This window comes from Pocillopora damicornis, chromosome 12 (genome assembly GCF_964200805.1).
Source record: "Pocillopora damicornis chromosome 12, jaPocDami1.2, whole genome shotgun sequence".
Lineage (NCBI taxonomy): Eukaryota > Metazoa > Cnidaria > Anthozoa > Scleractinia > Pocilloporidae > Pocillopora > Pocillopora damicornis.
The window spans coordinates 7,939,099-7,959,756 of NC_142681.1; the positions used below are offsets into that span (position 1 = coordinate 7,939,099).

At 38.4% G+C, this 20,658-nt stretch overlaps 2 protein-coding genes across 3 annotated transcripts; one reads left to right on the forward strand and one right to left on the reverse strand.

Moving 5' to 3' along the window:
- Positions 1–391: 391 nt before the first annotated feature.
- On the forward strand, positions 392–17,485 carry LOC113686815 (glutamate receptor 2). Of its 2 annotated transcripts, XM_089189247.1 has the most exons (16): positions 487–807; positions 3,102–3,248; positions 3,809–4,045; positions 4,901–5,097; positions 5,374–5,427; positions 6,021–6,164; positions 6,428–6,601; positions 7,241–7,348; positions 8,002–8,181; positions 9,167–9,361; positions 10,024–10,209; positions 11,287–11,551; positions 12,121–12,488; positions 12,870–13,094; positions 14,151–14,351; positions 15,533–17,485. In XM_089189247.1, exons 1-15 carry the CDS (start codon positions 720–722, stop codon positions 14,319–14,321), a joined length of 2,739 nt encoding a protein of 912 aa, XP_089045373.1. In that variant the 5' UTR covers positions 487–719; the 3' UTR covers positions 14,322–14,351; positions 15,533–17,485. The 2 variants fall into 2 exon arrangements, with proteins under 2 accessions (XP_027060290.2, XP_089045373.1); XM_027204489.2 differs by lacking the exon at positions 14,151–14,351 and having other exon boundaries at positions 392–807.
- On the reverse strand, positions 17,399–19,824 carry LOC113686816 (melatonin receptor type 1A). The gene has a single exon (XM_027204492.2). The coding sequence runs from the start codon at positions 19,600–19,602 to the stop codon at positions 18,364–18,366; it is 1,239 nt and encodes a 412-aa protein (XP_027060293.2). The 5' UTR covers positions 19,603–19,824; the 3' UTR covers positions 17,399–18,363.
- Positions 19,825–20,658: the final 834 nt, after the last annotated feature.

Sequence of the window (20,658 nt, forward strand, 5' to 3'; positions counted from 1 at the left end):
CTCGTCCCGAAAAAAGAGACGGGCGCTAAACTTATTGTTGTGTGGTTAAAGTTTTCGATTATTTTAAGATGGCTTGTCTGTTATCAATTTTTGTGTGATTAAAATCATCACTTTCACAAGTATTTTACATGCGACGAATTTTTTTTTATTTGTTATCACCAAAAGGTTCACTTTCCCTATGACTTTCGGACTTCTTTATTTCATCTCTTAATGGATTTGAGCATTCTGTTTTGACTGTTAATTTGGTTGCTTCGCTTTTGTCTTTTCAACTCAAATTTCTATCGATAGCTTGCATTTCATGTCTAGCTGATTCGTCATCGCATGTACGTGAGGTGAACGCCCGCAAAAATCATACCGTTGCTCGCCATTGTCTGTGAAGATCTATAGAAGCAGATGAGAGTTGTTTCCTGATTTAGCATGAAACAAATTGCTCGTCATACATAATTTAGCGCGTTTCTTATTATGCAAACACGTTCGCAAAATTTTAATCTTTTAAGACAGATGGTTCTAGACACCGTTTGATAGACCGTACCTTTAAAAGCTTGCTTCAGTAAAGAACCGATCATTAGTTGACTCTCTCAGAAGAAACTTTCAGTTCCCTTTTTTAAGTCGAAAAGGGAGACTTTGTGAAGATCGCTGAACGTCACTTTATAGAAGAGGTTAAAACGCTCAGCCAATTTTACAGTCTAAGGCATTCTGCAAATCGTAGGAGGTCCATCATGTACAGAGTTGTCAGATCAAGGCTTCTTCACATCTTTCTACTTCTGGTGTTGGTGAACCAAGTTTCACCTATGAATATCAAAATAGGTAAGAAAAGCATCAGTAGATTTCATATTCTTAGTGATTACATTTAATTACAAAGTCATCTGGGAGAGCTACTGGAGTAAGTCACACTAAAATACGCCATTATTAATAAACCTTAAATATGGATTTGAAGAATATATATTTGTTGTGTTTACACTTCACGTTTAATTGTTGTTGTGAGCTTTCAAGTTATTTCGGAGTTGCCGATCAGTGAAAACTGATCAACAGAAACAAGGCGTGTGACCTCTTAGTAAAAAATATGCTTACGAAGACTGATTATCATGCCACTTTTCAGATTTTTTTTTTCTTTGTCGTAGAATTAATGGAGTAAAGAGTTTAAGCTAATTCGCTGTGGTTTCTTTTTTCTTTTTAATTTATAACTCTGCCTGTTTTTACGAGCCAAGCATCAAAAAGAGAGAAGAAAGTAATTAAAGAAAATTATTTTGTGAAATCAATCATCAGGAGAAACTAAAAGCTGAAAAGAGTGATAGGCTGAAATTTTCGTGCAGATTCTCTTGCGGTTATGAAGCCATGGCCTTACCCGAGAGAAAGGACCCACAGCCCAGAGAGCTGCTTACTCAATTTGCATCATTTTTGATCACCTAAAAATCTTGATTTAAGTCAATAGTTTGAGTTCTTTCTAAATCCTTTTTATGTCTTTTGGAAATTTAAGCTACGAACATAACACAACGGGGAGGCGAGCGAGACACTCCTCTACTTTTATGGCCATTTAAGTACTAATCACCTCAAAAGGTTTAGTTATTATGGCGTTTTGTTCTGAAAACGGGTATGGATTCTAACTGTTGTTTTCTTGAACTTAGTTTGGTATCCAGGCGCATCACAAGAGCTTATAGACGCATTTGTCTTTTCAACTCAAAACTAGTATCAGAGGAATGAGGATGATATTTTATTTGAGTTGGGTTTTCCAGCGAATTTAAGCAAGACTGGAATGTGGAACTGATGCGAAGCTTAATTACTTTACAATTGACAAAGCCAAAGTAAAATTTACAACCGCGACGTTTCTTTTAGTTAAATCGGGTGATAAATTCAGAATATGAAGATGATGAGAGAAATGTGCAAAAAAAAAAAAAAATTATATGGTAACAAAAAAGTTTTGGATTTTAAAGGCCAGGAGTGAAACGTGTGTGAATATCAATGTTCTGGAGTGAAACAGAGTCACGATCTAGAGAAAAGACGCTCCACTTTTAGCAAAAATTGCGAGAAATCTCTTCCCTTTCCTGGGAAGAACTCATCAATCACCGTGACTAATTCAGAATTGAGGAAATCAAGCCTCACCGCTGTTGAAAAAAAGTGATTAATAAATTATTAGAGAAAGATGGTAAAAGATGATAGTGAGGTGATTTTAATTTTTGGTTAAAAGGGGTCTTTGATCAGGCGTGGATTGCATTGTCTTTAGCCTCTCTAATTCAATACAAAGTCCAGAGATAAATATTCAAGTCGTATGCTAATACTGGCATGTCCACTGTTAAGAGTTTCTAAAGCTTAAGTTTGGAGAGTCAGCCGTTCGGCAGAGTGACGAAATATTCATGTTACACCTTCGTTCTGACAAAGGGCTAGAACTCAAAACGTCAACTCTTTGCGGTGGCCACGTCAGTATGATCATTTCAAATTATCTTGCAATAGCACCCACCGACTCAGCACCACAATTTTTTCAGCCTACAGCCGGATTCGGCGTAATTTTTCAGAGGTTTTTACATCTTACAGGCGAACGGAGACAAGCCCTAGGTGAGCTCGAAACGCGCGTCACACGTGAGAGGAGGAGCGCGAAAAAATATTGCGCTCCTCACCTTGCGCGTGACTCGCATTGCGCGCTCGCCTCGTGCTTGCCTCAGTTTGACTGAAAAACGCGAAAGAATTACGCCTGCTCGGCAGACTGGAGTTTTTTACCCCTTTAATACAAGCATGAGCTGTGTCGTCTTTTACTTGTATGGGTAAATACGAATCCAAAGATAAATATGAAAATTCCACCCTACTAAATTAAACGTTCGCTCAGTTTATGATACGATGCTTCGTATTACAATAACATACAATCACTTTCAATCCATGGAGCACATCATACTTTCTTCTTCGCGCTCAATTATGAAAAAGAAAAAAAAGCTGCTCAAAATGACACCTTAAAGGAGGAACATAGAAATCCCTTAGCTGGACAATGTAGCTTAATAATCACTTGTCACTCCAAAAATCAAACCATTCACATTGAAGGGGAAGGGTTTGGAACCAAAAGTACCCTTCCTCTGTACACTTCCTAAAACTAATAAACCACTTTTATTCTCCAGGTGCCTTATACAGCAAAAACTCCGAAAGGCTTTTCAAGTTACTCGAATACCTTTTGGCACACGAGCCACGGAAGCTTACCTTAAAAAAGACTTTCATATTACAACTAGTGCCACTGAACGTTGATGGTGAAGATCTCCTCTCTCAAGGTAGGTAATAATTAATGATTCCCTTGATAAGTAAAGGAGAATCTTTATGGGCCGAATTTGAGGAAAGCAGCCTTATCTCATCCCTTCAATTAAGTTTGAGAGTTTATGTATTCCGAAGGAGTACCCTTCTTTTCTATATGATTGATGGGTGGATCGGTGGTTTTTGAGCCCAATTATCTCAAAGCAGCGGCGAATATCTAGTCCAAATGATTTTAAACAGAGTTAAGGTTTCACTAAGCATTCCCCATAAAACCATAAAACTTCCCCCCACCCCTCCCCCCCCCCCCATATCCAAAACAGTTTTGGGAGGTGCGAAGAATGGTGCCCCTATGGGTAAGCCATGCCATAGTTCCGGTGGTCTAAATTTTCCTAATATTTGGTGCAGGCGTTGTGCTCCATGGTAAATATCTTTTATTATGGGCAGTGCTTACGCAAGGCAGAGCCTGCTCATAGCAAAATGTGTTTGTATTCTTACATTTCTGTTAGTTTCAGAACGTTCTTAACTTAAGCTGATCAAAATTAAGACTATTGCTTGAAGCCAAAATGATTTATTTCCACAGATGTGGCGAGGAAATTAAGTTCTGTCTACGCTATCATTGACCTTGATTGTAAGAACGAAAACGTTCTTGCTCTGAGCTCCCTTCTTCAAAGACCTTTGGTTAAAGTAGACAACATTGACGAAGAAACGCCACACAAGTACGCGTTATCAGTGAGACCGTCGTATCGTGATGTCTGTGATGCTCTGTTTGATATGATAAAGTTCTACTCATTCACAAAAGTAGCCGTTGTTTATGATGGTAAGAATAAGTACTCGTAGGAGAACAGTCATTTATCATTAATCGTCGCCAATGTGTAAAGGGAGACTCTAGAAAATTGACGGCAAACTAAGTGCCAATGAGGGATCATAAGAACATTACAGAACCTTATGGAAGGATCAGATAAATTTTATGGTGACGCAAACAGAATCCTCCGAACTCCACCCCAACCCACCCCCTGCCGATAAATTATGACTGGTCCTTCATCACCCCCTTGAAAATAATTGAAAATACAAACTGATTTGGATAAAATTGGTTATGACTGAAATCGCTTTTTAGAGCGGATGGATATATAAAAAAAATAAATAACAAAACAAAAACAAAACAAAACAAAACAAAACAAAAAAAACAAAGGCTTTGCGTTTTAATGTGGATAAAAAATTATTTATAAAGGAGCTTTTTAAAAACGCTACCGTCACTGTTCTTTGATCTAGACACTTGCCATTCACATGATTAAGTGATTCTGGCGCCGGTGATCGAGTTGTTGGAACGAAAATCATTTTGTTCGTTGATCTGTTCACCCTTTACTCCCTCACATCAGTATGCATATTCTCCATACTGTTCTCCAGACAATTCTTAAGGTGTTGACAAGGAGAAATTGTTCAACAATCAAGAGCCTCTTTAGTTGGCGATCATTCCCTTTATTCCCTTGACCTTCATGTTTGACTCAGGGGTGATATTGCAAGGACTGATTTTAGATGTTAGACACTCCCAGGGGGTCGTAAGGGGAAAAGAGTTGTCTCATTTTTGTCTGATCAAATTTTTACTGTTTCTGAACGTTTCTTCAACGTTACTTTTGCCTGTTTTACATGTTTGAGCTTCTTAACTTAATTTCAGCTCGCAAAGCGAGGCAGGCGTCTTTGTTCTTTGCAAAGGTTCGCAAGTTGCAAGGGTGTGATGCAGAAATGATGCCAGAGCTTCCTCTAAACAATCAGTACAAAGTGAGAGAGGCTCTCACAGCCTTACTGAAGGCACATATCAAACAAGTCGTTCTATTTGCTGATCAGAAGGACTTGGCAACCATAATGAACGAGGTAACGCAATAAAATGTCATCCGTCACCAGCAAAATTTACACTCACTTATCAAGGATGATGCGAAAACGCGATTGCTGAACTCAGTTAATTACTTAAAACGTAATATTACTTTGATCAATGCGCTATGTAAGGCAATAGGCTATCAGGGAAGAGTTTGTTTACAGGCTAATCACCGGTCAAGTTTTAAAATTTCATTTGCAGCCAAAATTACATTTAGCGGCCGTAGTTAGTTCTTTGTGCGGTCTATTGCTAACCGAATTGATCATTTTAAACAGGCACTATTTGTGGGAATCAATGACAAAGACTTGAAGTGGATAGCCTCAGATCTGGTAACGCTTGTCTTGACTTTTTTAATGTATCTTTCCCTTTAATCAATGTGAATTTTAAGCTTGATTGATTACGTAGCTCGAGATGCCAGACCCATTATTAAATCACTCAATTTATGGGAAATGGAATAGGTCAGTAGTTCTGTAAGAAGTTGTCAGTTGTAATGTAAGGAAGCTGGCTCCTCATTAAGTTACACCTAAGTTGCAAAAGATCTTCTCTTTAGACATACTTTGGTCGTTCTCGGATGCACCACATTTGATAGGGCCAAAAAATGCTAAAATTGAAATGTAGGACTGATCAAAGAACGCGGGTGTAGAGATGTATATACTCTCTACGATGATTAAATGCGTTCAGACTGTTAAGGCATCCTCACCGTGAAACAATAACATGGTGCCTGACTATAGAATTTTCAGTTTTTATGACATAGAATGTGCAAATGTGACTGGCAACACCTCTTCATAGGGTCTTGAAGGGTGGTGAAGAATATTTTGATTCCTTAAACTCTATATCTAACTGATTAATTAGTGGTTGAGAGGAAGAAACGTCTCTAATCTTTTTGTCCTTTATCAATTCAATCTGGATTTGGTATCAATAGGAAGTGGCAGGTCCAAACAAGACTTACCCCTCCATTCGCGGTCTGGTTGGACTGAGTCTTCATCTCGGTAACACCACAGCGGCGAAGAGATTAGAAGATATATCAAAAGTCACTGTGCCTCGTGGAGCAAACCACTACTCATTGGTAAGAAAAAAAACAAAATGAACAAATTGCTCAACTTTGTTTGCGAGGTTTTGATATTTTTATTTATCTATTCATTTTTATTTTTTGGGGGTGTAGGAAGGGGCTGTTTTTATTGAAAGAAGATGTCAGAAAATTCATGTTTCGGTGGGACATTTGCAGAAAGCGTTGAAAAAATTTAGAACGCACTTATTGTCGTACACCGTTGTGGTCTGCTTGTGTGACTCCATGACCTATCGCAAATAATCTTTATTTTTTGTGCGCAGGAAATGTACTCCGCGGTGCATGATGCAGCTTCTGTAGTAGTAAAAGGATTAAATATATTCTTGTCAAACAAGACCAGGGTAGATATGGCAATTGAATTCTCGCCCAACCAGAAGTGCCCTCTACGAAGCAAGAAAGATTCAATGGCACAGGCAATTCTAGACGATTTCAAAAAGGTAGAGTGTTACTTAACAATTCCCTGTTTTATCACTGTCAGGACTCCTGTCACTGTACATTCTTTCTCGCTGAGTCGCTCCGTAGTCTTCGATCCGTTGTTCCCAAATCTTAATTAGCGTTAAGTCCAATATAAAATTTCCGAAGGTAAGGCCAGGTTACTAATTTAATCTAACATGGCGACTTCCTCTACGGTTTAACTGTGCGAAGGAGCTGAAAGATTCCGAATATTTGCATCGCTAAGATCAAAATGGGACACAAAGATACCGTTTGAAAATCATATTTGTAGTTCAACGAAACAAATGACCAAGGTTCAATTTTGCATTACCTCAGACTTCACCTTCCAAACGATTTCATAAAATGCTTGTGAACGTCTCCTTAAAGCACCCAAACCTAAATGAAAACAGATTTAGAGACGCATTTTTGTCCGGGTTTCCGGAGACAAAAGGACACAGGAACGTACAGACTCCAAATTGACTGGATGCCTGAACAAGCTCAGCTTCGAGCATTTGTTGATTTTATGAGTACGCCTTACTTACGGTACGTGAACTTTGCCAGACGAAATTACATGAAACAAAGTTAGTTCTTAGGTACTTTTAAACTTTTTGGTAACAATAATTGGACTTTGACTGTGTTTCCAGGTCAGTTTTAAGGGCTTCACAGGAACTGTAGCATTTAAACGTACAGGGGAACGGAAAATAAAAACTGGCATGGACATTTTGAATATTCTTCGGAAGGAAGTAAAGAAGGTAAAGTTTCGCACATGTAGTTATTGATTCTGTTGAATTGTGGGACTGTTATTTTCCCTGTTTTTTTTTTCGTCATGGTGGTTTATTTAAATGTGTATCTTTGTAGGTATGAGTATAAAATGAAGGGATGGGATGATCTGGTAAACACGCATACCATCTAAGGGGAGAAACAAAACCTAGTGTGCTCTTGCTGTGGAATGGGGGATAAGAATTGGCAGGATGATCAGCTGGATCATATGCTTGATTTTTGAGATGTAACCTAATTTTCGTTTGTATACCCCCGAACTTCAAGTTACAGACCAAGTTTCCCCCCCTGGATTTATAGCCCAGGTATGAAATGCACTGTCCATAGATCAGAATGGAACGAAGGAGGTTGCATAACTTATTGCACAGACCCTTAAAATGAGATTAATAAGATATTTATTATATCTCTCAGTTAAAATAGAGGGGGAGTATTTAAATTCCAACAAACTTATGAATTTAGCTGGCCACACAGTGAAATAGGGCCAGCTAAATTGATCATAGTGCACATACTAACAGGGAGATATAATAAAATAGTTGACAGGATGCATGAGCACTAGGATTACAAGCTGAATTTGTGAGATGTAACTTACTTATCATTTATGATTTTAATATTTTAACTTATACTTTAGATTGGTTCATGGAAACCAGAGCTGGGAAACAATGGACACAATGTTTTGCCTCGGAGTAGTGAAGAGCCTAAGTGGATCGGATGTTTTTATGAGTCTGTGAAATGCCATAATTACAATCCAGAACTCAAAACCATTGGCCTTACACCAAAGCTACCAAAACTAAATATTACCACAGTGCTGGTGAGAATACAATGTTTTGCTACCCAACCATTTGTAGCTTGTGTACAGTGGCCACCTTCATGTACCCTCCAAAAGATAAATTTTTCTTGGAGGGTGGAAGGGGGGGTGGCTGTGAACAGGCTACCAGTTGGATGATACAGTTTATGAGTGAAGGGTCTTCCCATGTTGTTCCTAACTCTTATGCTTTACAAGGATAAAGAAGATAATGTGAAGAAGAACTTATTTAGTGACACTTGGTGTTGGATTCTTCTGTGGTTACATGTTAGATGTGATTAATTTTTCAGAGTTTCCAACTATAATCATGATAGAAAAATTGCAATTTATTTTTATTGTAGAAAGATACCATCAGTGATTGAAAGAGAATATCGCTAGTTACTTATGACCTATGTATTTTATAGCACGATTTAATATTTAATACTATTTAAAACTGTCTTTTTTAAACCCTTTAACTCCTATAAGTGACCAACACAGAATTTTTCTGTACAATATCAAGCAAACAAATGACAAGAATAAAGAAAGATGTAAATTAAAGGATTATTACCTGGTAGTTGATCCAATAGCAAATTCTTGGAACTAACATAATAACAATTTTATGACAGACAGTAAGGAGAACTACTAATGGGATCTTGGAGTAAAAGGGTTAATTTGTCTCTGTCATAACCCATATATTATTTCAAAGCTGTCTAGAATTCCACCTTGTAGTTCTCAACAATTTCTATCAATGGTATTTGAAGAGATTAGTGGAAAATAGCCCAAATGAAATACATGAAATCCAACACCTCAAGATCTTTGCTCTCCTGAGGAGTGAATGTTTGGTGAAATTCATCCCAAACTCCTCAGATAATTAAATCAGTAATGAATATTCCATTGCTGCTAGTAAATCTTATTCTCTTGGATGGAAAGCACTGCACAGGATTTGATGAGTATTTGATGTGACAGCTCTGATAGGTTATAAACTGATGAAATGTTTGACCTTACCCTACAGGAGCCACCATTTGTGGAAAAAGTAAATAAATCTTCCAAACTTGTGGATCTAGCTGGAAAGGTTTCTAAAGGAGATCTTCAAGGATTCCTCATTGATGTGATTGACGAACTGTCTAAAGAAGCTCAGTTTGATTATGATATCTATTTGAGACCTGACAGAAAGTATGCAAATGTGATTGAGGAACTGAAAAATCAGGTGAAGAGTTACACAAAAGTGTACACATGTCATTTAAATTTTTTTTCTGACTATATTAGCTAGTATGCTGGACTTAACTTGGAAGGGCTCCATCCATTTTAGTGGCTGAGTTGTGAAATTGTCAGTGTCTTGTACATTTATCATGGCCTCTCCTCATCCATGAGTAGCATAAGATACTTTGGTTTTACAAACTGAGTTGATAATGTAAATTGGCCATAGTGAAGAGTTCCTAAAGCTGACTTTTTGAGCATTAGCCCTTACTCAGAGCAAATGAGTAAGGGTTCTTTGTGCTAACATATGGTAGTCTGCAGTGGTCTCTTCCAACATCTAGAAAGTTTGGAAAACTACAAAACTGTGGGGCAAAAGTTTATCTTTCAAATTGGCATACTTAATCCCTACAACATCAACAAATGCTTTTCATTCAACTAATTTATTCTTGTGTTTTCACGTAACCATGTTTCCACCAATAGCATGTCTGCATCTTTCTGTATGTAAACTGCACAATCCACAATTATACTATTTACTGTGACAAAAGGGCCAACTGATTCGTGGGTGGTGTTCAATTTGGTAAATACAGTACTGGGTGTATCCTGTATGGAAATTTGATGAATGCTTTGTGTTGTATTTGATATATGGATTTTTGTTTTAATGTTTCCTGTCAGGAAAAGGATATGGCACTTGCACCTATAACGATAACTGCCCAACGCGAGCAGGACATTGACTTTAGTAAGCCCTTCATGGACTTCAGTTTGAGTCTTATTATGCAGAAAGCAAATGAACCAGCCATCAACAACTTTGCTTTTCTCCAACCATTTACTGGTCAAGTGTGGCTGTCCACCATTGGTGTGGTAGGTGAACGTACTTGATTTAGTGAAGCATACATTGTGCATACATGTATAAGGCTTGTGATTGGGCTTTATGGATCAAAGGGAATTACCGTAATGATACTATATAGCACCCTCCTTCCAATAAGCGCTCCCTCTCTAATAAGCACCCTTCCCCCCATAGAATGTGTTTTTGTTAACAAGCGCTCCTATTCTAATAAGCTTCCCTATTGAGTAAGCGCCCTCGTTCGAATAAGCGCCCCCTGTCTAATATGCGCCTTCCCCGTCGAATTTGTTTTGGTTGATGAGTGCCCCTATACTAATAAGTGCTCCTATTCCGTTTGAGTTATAGCACCGTTAGAGTACATTTTCGTTGAGATCAACCTTGGTTCATCTTTCTTTAATTGCTCACTTTAAGCCCCATAACAAAAAAGTGATCTTTGTCTCAGTCTCTCTGCTGTTATGTCGCCGTGAGGGTACAGTTCTTTTAAACGAAAGATCCTGTTTTAAAATTTTGCGACAATTGCTTGGCATCAAAGCTTTGTTTCGCATTCTGCTGTTTCTCAAAAAAGAAATAAGTGCCCTGTCTCGATTAAGCGCCCTCCCTCGAGGTACCATAGGTAAATAAGCGCTGAATCGAATCATTACGGTAAAAATTAATACAGTGCACGTGGGAGGCTGCCGACATTTACAGAGAGAGAGATCAGAAATTTAACCCACCATCATCATTCCCAACAGTCTGAAGTTCTTAGAGGTAGATGCGTTTTCGCCTTGTCACGAACGTGCAACGGAGGGAAAAACCCCGGTCCCTAACAAGAATCGAACCTCAGACCTTCGGATTCCACGCACCGATGCTCCACCGCTGAACTACAAAGATTCTGCGGTGAGCTAGGCCATTACTACTTGAAAAACATTCAGCAAGTGAATGACTCCCAGTTGTCACTTCGGACAACGACCATATTCAGCCCTCGCACACCCGGCTTTCCCACTTTGTGTTTTGAGACAGGATCTGAGGTGGGATGGTGGTGGGGGGATATGCCCTCTTTGTGAAGTAGGGATCTGTAAGAGGAAAAACGTTTCTCCGCCATCTTATTTTTTAAGGTTTTGTTTATCACTGGAATGATGTGTGTCATGGACTATTTGAGCCCATTTGGTTACCGTGCTCGCGCTCTTGAATCTGACGAAGAGCCTGGAAATGAGTTTAACCTCTTGAACAGTCTGTGGTTTGCTACAGCTTCCGTTTTACAGCAGGGTCCAGATAGCACCCCTCTGGCGCCTTCTGGTCGTTTGTTAGCCTCTACGTTCTGGTTCTTTATCTTGATCTTGATATCTACATATACGGCAAATCTGGCAGCATTCTTCACGAGTAAGTATTACTTTTCGTAGCCAACTCCAAATAAATCTCAGCTACTTGAGTTTGTGGTGTTTATGGGGGAATTCCGCCGGAAGAAGTACACCAAAGGGGATGTTTTAAAAGCATCTCTCTGTTATTAGCCAGGACGCTTATTTTGCCTTTCCGTTCTTGATAACAGCATGTAAAGGGATGCAGTAATTTTGTCTGTGGTACAATGTACATAAAAAGGATACCCTCTCAGTCATTAGAACTTAGATGCGGAGTATCTGTATGCAAGACTATGTCAAGTACTGGTTGTCATGACCACTTACAGTGTATACATGTCATTGTTTAGTTGTTAAATCACCGCTTGACCCTAAGGGGTGACATACTTCTAATTTTTCTGTGCATTGTCACCCTTGAATCAAACATCAAGGCCACAGAATAAAAGAAATAATCATCAACTTATGAAGCTCTTGATTGTTAAACAAACTCTCCTCGTCAGCACTTAAGGAAATGTATAGAGCACAGTAATGATGTTAGGGTGTAAAGTGTTGAAGCAAGAATTCATTACAGTTCATGTAAATGATTTTCCTCCTTAGTCAAACGTACTGCTGATACAATTAATTCGTTGGAGGCTCTGGCGAACCAAAACAAAATAAAATATGGTGTTATGGACGGGGGTTCAGTGATGACGTTCTTTGAGAATTCAGAGGATTCGCTGTACAGAAAAATGTTCTCTCACATGAGAGAATATAAGACCTTTGTTGATGGGACCAAAGCTGGAGTGGAAAAAGCGAGGACCGAACAATACGCTTACATAACGGAATACCCGTACCTGGAGTACTACAACCAACAGAAACCTTGCAATACAAGACTGTTAAAAAATCTGATTCAAACCAAGAGCTATGGGATTGGACTTCAGCGAAACTCGCCATACACTAACAGAATTACAGTTGGAATTTTGAACGTAGGTGTTATGAAATAAGCGAGAGAGATTTTTTACTGTCGGGGGGAGGGGTGAGGGTGTCCGAGGCTTTCGGTTGTTTCGCAATTAAACTTACCTGATTCTCCTTCGGCTCTGCATTATTGTAATGATCCCCGTCATTGACAGTCAATTACTATATTTCTCCTTTTATACTTTGTTATTGACGAGCTCTTCCCCCCCCCCCTAATAAGTGATGACTGGTCCATTAAGCCTTCTTGAGTTTGACGAAAAAAACAAAACGAACAAAATTAAAATAGACGGAGAGTATTTGAACATGGAATCCTACTCAGGCTAAGTAATGGAGAGGAAAAACCCCGATTAAATGCGCGGTTGACATCGTATGGTTCTTCCCTTCATTTGCAGCTGCGGGAGAGGAACATTATTGAGAGGACTCGTAAAAAGTGGTGGGATGATAGGAGCCAGTGTCCGCCGCCTTCAAACTCCAAAACTGGCAACACGCAGAGCCTTGACGTTAACAACTTGGCCGGTGTTTTTATTATTCTGCTGGGTGGTGTGGTGATCTCTATCGTGCTTGTCATTATTGAGATACGCTGCAGGAAGCTGGTGGATCTCTTGACAAATGGGAAGGTAATATAAAACTTTGTTTTTTTTCCTTTTTCTAGTACTTGTTGTAGGGAATGGGTAAATTAGCTTTACCGGAATTTTTCTTCTTAAAAAATTACAGCGTTTTGGTCTGACAGGTAAAGAATCTCAAATAGATTAATAAAAAAAAGTAGTTAGAAAGCGTTTGTTGTTGAGCGAGTGTTTACATTCAATTTTTTTGAAAAGTCGTTTTGATCCTGTCCTAATTGACAAAGGACGATAGGTGTTTGAATTCTCGAATCATATTCATTGTACCACGCTCGTGATGAATGATAAAACCTCTAAAACTTTGGTAATCTTCGTACTAGTTTTAGTTTTCTTTTGATCTAATTTTTCCCTCCTGATTTTTACAATCTCACTAAATTTGAGGTTTACCCAGTAATTTGCAAAAAGAAAAAGCACTGAGACTGTATTGTTATTACTATTGAGACAATGCTCCTTTAATTAATCTGGCCCCGGTTGTTCGAAGGTTGGATAACGCTATTTATTGGAAAAATCGTCTAAATCTGGTGGTGGATACCGCAAAACGTTTTACTATCACCTATCCATTGGATAGCGTTATCCGCCCCTCATACGACTGGGCCCTGGACGTTATTTTGATTGTTTTAGCGGACGTCAGTTTCCTCTGGAGATGAAGGTCTTTAAAATGATATGGAAGGTTATTGTTAGATTTACCTGCTGATGTTGTTTGAAAACGAAGTCATGATCTTACGAAAGAAAACAAATTCAACTGCACCTGCATGGAGGGGGAAATGAATTTCATGATACAGAAATCAAAAGAAAGCTCGCAATTAAAAATAATGCTTTTCTAATTTATCTTTGTAACACTTTTTACATAGATCTCTGTCTTTAAGAGAAGATCTATGATGAGAATTTTGGGGACATTTTTCAACATTGCATCTCTAGAGTGCGATTTAGTATCGGCGGAGGCAAGGCGAACCCAAAGAAATTGTATTTCAAGCAACATTTGACAGGAAAAATTGTTTGGGCCCTTTGCGAGTTGTTTGATTCCTAGCTTTTTGAAATTCATTTCCTTTATAGCGAGCTATAAGACACCGCTTGAGACGGGAGTCGAAGGAACCATCGGATGACCCTAACAACACCCGCGTGCGTGTGGGAGTGGTTTTGTTACAGGGTGACAGGGTACTTAAACCCATGCGTCAGAATACGCCTCAAACTTCTGGCTGGAGAAAGTTGTTTGGAAAGGATTAGAGGAATTGAAGAAGATTTAGGAATTTACATGTACGTGAGCTCTGTCCGTTATCAAACATTATTTACCGCTTGGAAAAAAGGGGGGGTTATCAGAGGATTTTGGGGTCGTGTGATGATACGATTTACCTGAATCCCCCCTTTCCCAAGGTTTTCTAAAATTCTTATGTTCCCCTCCCCTCCCCTCCCCTCCCCTCTCGCGGCAGTTAATCGGCGGTCAATTTTACATTGTCTCCCTTTGTACAAGTGACTTTCGACGACTAATACCCGTTTCGTTCCCCTGAAAACTATGCCATGTGATCCCCCCTCCTTTAGATTCCATTTACCAGTGACCGTTTTATAGTGATTAACACATTTAATGTTTGCGTCTGTTGGTTGGGATTAGTTAGTTTCGATTTATTTTGCTTCCCTGTTCTGTTAATGGTTCGTCCGTTTTTGTATTTAGAGCAGAGAGCAATTTTCAATCGAGTGTCGAAAGTAGTCCAGAATTGCTTCGTTTTTGCTTCACTTCGCCCTGTGATTGGTCCAGAAAGCTCGCGCCACTCTCCCAACCAATATGATTCTAAAGTAAAACCAATCTCGACTTAGTCACCTCAGTCCCTCCGCGAGTCTTGTCGGCTTTACTTTGAGTTCTCATTGGCTCTTAAAGGTATTTTTCTTTCTTCTGATCGGCCTTCGTAATTACTTTGGTATTGGTTTTACGACACTCAACCGAAGAGTGCTCTAACGGTTAATTAGACTGAATTTTGCTATCGTTGCACCCTAAAACTGGTGGCCAGCTTTAAAATGTAAAGGGCAAGCTAATAAAGCTAGCAAAGTCTGTTCTCACTCTAATATTTTCCAATCCTTTCCATCAAATTGGATAATATAAACAAAGTGTTCTGCCCGGTTTAATGACTGATCATTATTTATTGCCGGTGGGAAGGGGGGAAGGGGGGAAGAAGTGGAATGGAGTCGAAGGATTTTGTCTGTGTTACGATTCTTCCATAAGGCTCTGTAATACTCTCATGATTCTCTACCCCCCCCCCTCCCGAAATGATAGCGGTTAATTGGCAGTCCATTTTCTATAGTTTCCCTTTTAGGTTCTTTTGGCGACTACGACTGATCCCCCACAATCCTCCATATCCCACCCCCCACCCCCCCCCTCCCGCGATAAATTATGATTGCGAAGTGGCTTTTAGTGTGACATAACAAAATATACTTATCTGTTTTAGTGTCGTAAAGCTGAAGAAGAAGCAGATGGTGGTGAAGTTATTCCCACGGAGAACATCCGTTTTGTTGAACCGAGGGTCACAGCTCCATACATGATTAATTTGCGTCCACACTATGACAAATATGCATTTGCACCCGAGAGTAAACTCTAAAACGATAGCGCAACCAGTGTGAACTGCAGCATATACGTATGGATGTCTCACGAATAAATTGGTACCTAAGTTAAGTTCCAGTGAGTCAAGTGAATTTTAAAACGGAATGATATCACCTGGGAACTCATAACGAGTTAACAGCTTTAATTTAACTTATTTAACTCATTGCCTGTTCAAGATGCAATGAACTTTGAGGGAATGTAAAAGCAAACGGTTGTAGTCTACATAAGGATGTGATCTTTGTCGCAATGATCACGCAGCGGTGTGCTCTGGCAAGGGAGTGTCACGTGACTTGATGGCGTGACGTGTAGTTGAGTGTCACTCCAGTAATCTTTGGTAATTCTTCAAGCTATCTAATAAGGGGCTTTAGGTTAATGAAAATGCAAAAATTTGTTCTTTTTCGAAGGGTATTATGTTGCTTAAAGGAGCTATGGCTATGTATTTGTTAAATGCGTTTCACATCGCCATTTTCTATGAATTGTTGGAATCGTAAGAGTTATGGCTTTAATCCGTGACAAATATATGAGAATCGAAAGTAGGGCAAAAAGATGAGAAACAGTCGTTGAGATGATTAAAGCGGAATTTATGTCGCTCGTACAGAAAGAGATGAAGGTGGCTTTGATGGTCGATGTTTTAGTTCAAAACATGGTGCATATCTTCTGTACTACTTTTAAGATATCATAAGTGTTATCTCGTGTTCTTGTGCGTTTTTGAGTCATAAATCGTCATCATTTTTTCTTGTTTCCCAGTCTTAAAGGTTAATAGACATGTTAGATGCCTATTTTGTGGAATTCTCCTCCTTTATTTGAATCATAGAAAAAAAAATGATAGTATCTTGCCTTGGCGGCCTTTTCTCAAATTAAAAATGGTCAATTATAATCCAAAATAAGTATTGCATCCAACAGCCACCTCACACTGATAAGCAGTAAAAGGTTCTTTCAATTGTAGTGGTAACTGTTTTTCGTTAATGTGGGAAGTTCATTGATAGTATTTGGTTCATTTTTGATTTCAAGGGATTTCAGTAAGCAGTCTATCTGCTGGTCATTACCTAGGTGTATTATAGTCTTAAGGCCTGGTTCGGACTGTCGAATATTTTAGACCTTTGAATCTTATCATTTTATAGTTAAAGTGATGAGTGAAAAAACTTTGCTGGACTCGTTTTGATCATTTGGCTTGTGGAGATCCCATGTTAACAGAACCGACATAACGGGGAACGTAATTAAAAGAGGACTCACATACAAATCCTCATTACATTGACCCATCTGGCAAGGAAAAACTTAAGTTTGCACAATTTTAGTTTTTCGTTTGTCTTTGAATTAAATTGAACTCCTTTTTCCACTTTTGCTTCAAAACGTTTTGTGTTTCTTGAAAAGTACTAGTATTCTGCTGGAAAACTGTTGACGTGCATATGCAGTTCAACGATTTAAATTTTAACATCACTGCTCTTTCAGGATCCATAAGACCTTCTCAAGAGACCTTTTCAAAAGGTAATAAAAAAATATTGTGCTGAAAATGAATGAAAATTATACACATGTGATATAAATTGGAATAAATGAGTTCAGTTCATCAGCCCATGAAAGCATCTAGATGAGAGTGAAAGACAAGTTCGAAAAGTATTTCATTGAAAATCTTCAATGAATGGAATATTAAAAAGAGATGCACATAAACAGGAACCACTTAGCTCTTGTCAGATCAAAGTAACGAAAGTTCCATCCATTTTCATTAAAAAAGGTGATATATTCGTAACTGCGAATGTAAAAACCCCATTTATCAAATGGAAATAAAAAAAACCTCTTACTTCCATCTGTCTCACCCATTCAGCTACCGATGATCATTAGTTACGTAAACATGTGTTTTAAAATTAAACACTTCTGTTAAGTTTCTAGTTTGATGAATAAGAATGGCACTGAGCTCAAGGATTATGAAATGCAGTTCATTAGTAATAGTCAGTAGAAAGTAATAAGTATTTCATATTTTCTTCAATTTTTGTCAAGGTCGCTTTTTATGTCGGTATACTTCTGTAGACTCTTGACTTTATTAGACCGTTTACTCTCAACGCATTTTGTCGGTAAAATTGGAACTGGAAAATAATTTTTAATAGTGAGCGACTAGGAAGAAAAAACAATAACAACAACAAGAAAATGAAAGAGCATAGTCACAGTCATTCGTTTCCGCTTCTTGGCGGCAGAACAAAACGTTGTAAGGTCTCCATGGTAGTGACTGCTTTTGGCCAAAAGACCGCAATAGGTACAAGTAGCACCAAAAAAAAAACATGAAAAATAGTTTCAGTAATATTTCCAATATGAAGACAATTTAAGAGTTGAATAAATTGAACACTGAAAATTTAAGGTCATTTCGAGCTCATCTATAGGCAATTCTATACATTACAATTTCTGAATATATTTTCTATACCCATCAAAACTGTTATTTAGACAGGTGCAACCAGAGCATCGTCAAGTGGCAGCCCTCCCCATATTTATGTTTCGTTATGGTTTCATCTAGCCTTCGACAGGGACGATCCGTTCTGACATTTAACTTAATTTATTGTGTAATATATTTTTTTGTTTTTGTAGTGCTTTTCATCACTTTGCTTTGCCTTAATACCAAAATACCCGTTTAATGATGGCCTGTCCATCAATTTAAAAATGTTATGTTCGTTTGGCTCCGTATGGATAGCTTAATCAGACATGTGCGATAACCTCTGGTGAAGTAATTGTAGTTTTCCTTTTCTTCACGGTTCCATCATCTCCTCTTGAAACATTAACAAGCTCTACTGGATTGGAACATCTAGTAAGCTCGCCCACGTCGATTCGAAGTGAATTTCTCTCGAAACTATTTTTTCTAAAAATCCCGACAAGAGCTTCGCGAAAAGCTTTACTGCGCACCCAATAGATAACTGGATTTACCACGGATGTGAATCCCACTGAAAATGTTGACAGCATTCGGGCAAAGCGCGGAACATTCACGGTCAAAAACATTAAAAATCCTAGCACTATTGTTGGAATATAGCATAGAGTAAATAGACATATCACGATGAAGATTGTGTTGGTCAGTTTTGCTTCTTGCGCGTTTATCATCTCCAACTGCCTCGATGTCGAACCTTGGGCAAACAAATGATGGATTCTGCGCTTTCTTGTTTTAATGGCTTTGAATATTCTTGAATAACAAGTCACAATTACTGTTGAGTTCACTATCAAAAAGGTGAACGAAAACATGTTGTACGATGAACTGGCGTTGTGGTCATGAATGCAGATAGCGTAAAAAGCCTCAAACTGATATCGTCCCAACCCGAGGAGTGGCATCGCGGCAAACGCACATGATGCGGTCCAAACGATAGAGATCAATACTAAAACTTTTTTCACTTTAAATACTCCTCTGTGTTTGACTGGGTGAACAGTTGCGTAATATCTTGTAATGCTAGTAACGGTAAGAGTCAAGAGACTGCAAGAGTACGAGACATAGCTTTGAAAAGCCTGGATTTGGCAAACGCCTCTGGAAAACATCCACTTACCACTGATAAGGACAGAGACTAGCAGAGGGAAGCTGATAACGGCACTGAAAATGTCTGCAGTGGCCAGGTTCAACAGGAGATAGTTCGGTACCGTTCTCAAAAGCCTTTTACGAAAAATTGCCAAGCATACTGTAAAGTTTCCAATCAGTGACAGTAACATGAAAATGACGGCTACACTTGATTCCAAAATGAGTACAAATTTCGAGCGAGGTGGTAGAGTCAAAGTGACATCCATTGTGAGGAGCAAAGCTATTTTACCGTAGTCAACTTTCTTCTTGGTGTCAAATCCAGGTTGTTCATCTGGCACTGATTGATAATAGTTCTTTGCTAAAACGAAGTTTCCCAGCGAAACCAATACTTTCTCCAATTTAAATTCATCAAATGGACGTAATGATTGGAAAAAAAGCATTAACTAACCTAAAAAAACATTTTTGTGTACACAAAAATGACAGCTAATATCCTCTTCGGAAGTACACGGAAGCTCACGGAATAATACAAATTAAAGGCAGTTTTGTTTACACCAAATTACAACTTTTGCAGAGGAAAGCATCTGCCTTATTCATTAACCGAGGATCGAGTTCCAAATGTACTTCCAAAATTTATATTTATTTTCAGTGAAAGTTGGCAAAGATTACCCAGCTAGCCAAAACAGACAAGTGGCTTTTATGCATATCGGAACAAAGAACAGACGAAGAAAAAGGAAGTAGCATAGTCGAAATTTACCCATAACGGACACGTAGGAGGATTTTTTATTATCAAAAAATTTCTGCAAAAGACTTCAGTGGGATTTCTTAGAGATTGAAAGGATCTCAAACGAGTTCTGTTTTTAATAGCTCAAGCTCTTAATCAGCTTGTGGATCATATCATATTTATAATGCTGCTCGCAAGTCATGGTCACTTTTCGTGCGAATCATCGGCGGCAAAGCGTTCTTAGTGATGGTTACAGTTTCTCAACATCACAAGAGTTGGCGAAACCTATGCAGGATTAAATTGTAGGCCATACGTGCGTGCTGCTAATATTTTTTTTTGGAAAGGATGCAGATGTTTGCTTTAATGGAAGGAAATGCTTTTAGTTCCAACACTAATTGATTCAGTTACGGTCAGGAAAAAGAAAATTAGTGATCAAGAAATGCAATTCTACACTACAAAAATTAAATTTTATGCATAAAACTACATATTTATCCAAATGTGGTTATAACATAGTAATTTAAGAGGCTAAACGGGTGCCATTTTCAATAAATATCCTGTTAAATATTTCCTATGCAGACCATACATACCGAATTGATAAAAATAGATAACGTAAGTCAAATATGGCTTTGTGGGATTGTCAGAGTGCCGCTAATTACTGTTAGCTTTTAATTTCTTGTCGCATCATTGTAAGTTAACTCGAATCGCTAACTCTAACAGAATTCAATTTTTCCTGGGTTTAACCAAATTTTTCCAGTTATTTACTATCAGCTAACTG

What these genes read in the sequence shown, in the direction of transcription:
- LOC113686815 (XM_089189247.1), top strand. Translation starts at nt 720, where the DNA reads ATGTACAGAGTTGTCAGATCAAGGCTTCTTCACATCTTTCTACTTCTG. An exon ending in AGTGGATAGCCTCAGATCTG is followed by an intron (nt 5,428 to 6,020) that starts GTAACGCTTGTC and finishes TGGTATCAATAG; the next exon opens with GAAGTGGCAGGTCCAAACAA. An exon ending in TTGAGGAACTGAAAAATCAG is followed by an intron (nt 9,362 to 10,023) that starts GTGAAGAGTTAC and finishes GTTTCCTGTCAG; the next exon opens with GAAAAGGATATGGCACTTGC.
- LOC113686816 (XM_027204492.2), bottom strand. Translation starts at nt 19,602, where the DNA reads ATGCTTTTTTTCCAATCATTACGTCCATTTGATGAATTTAAATTGGAG.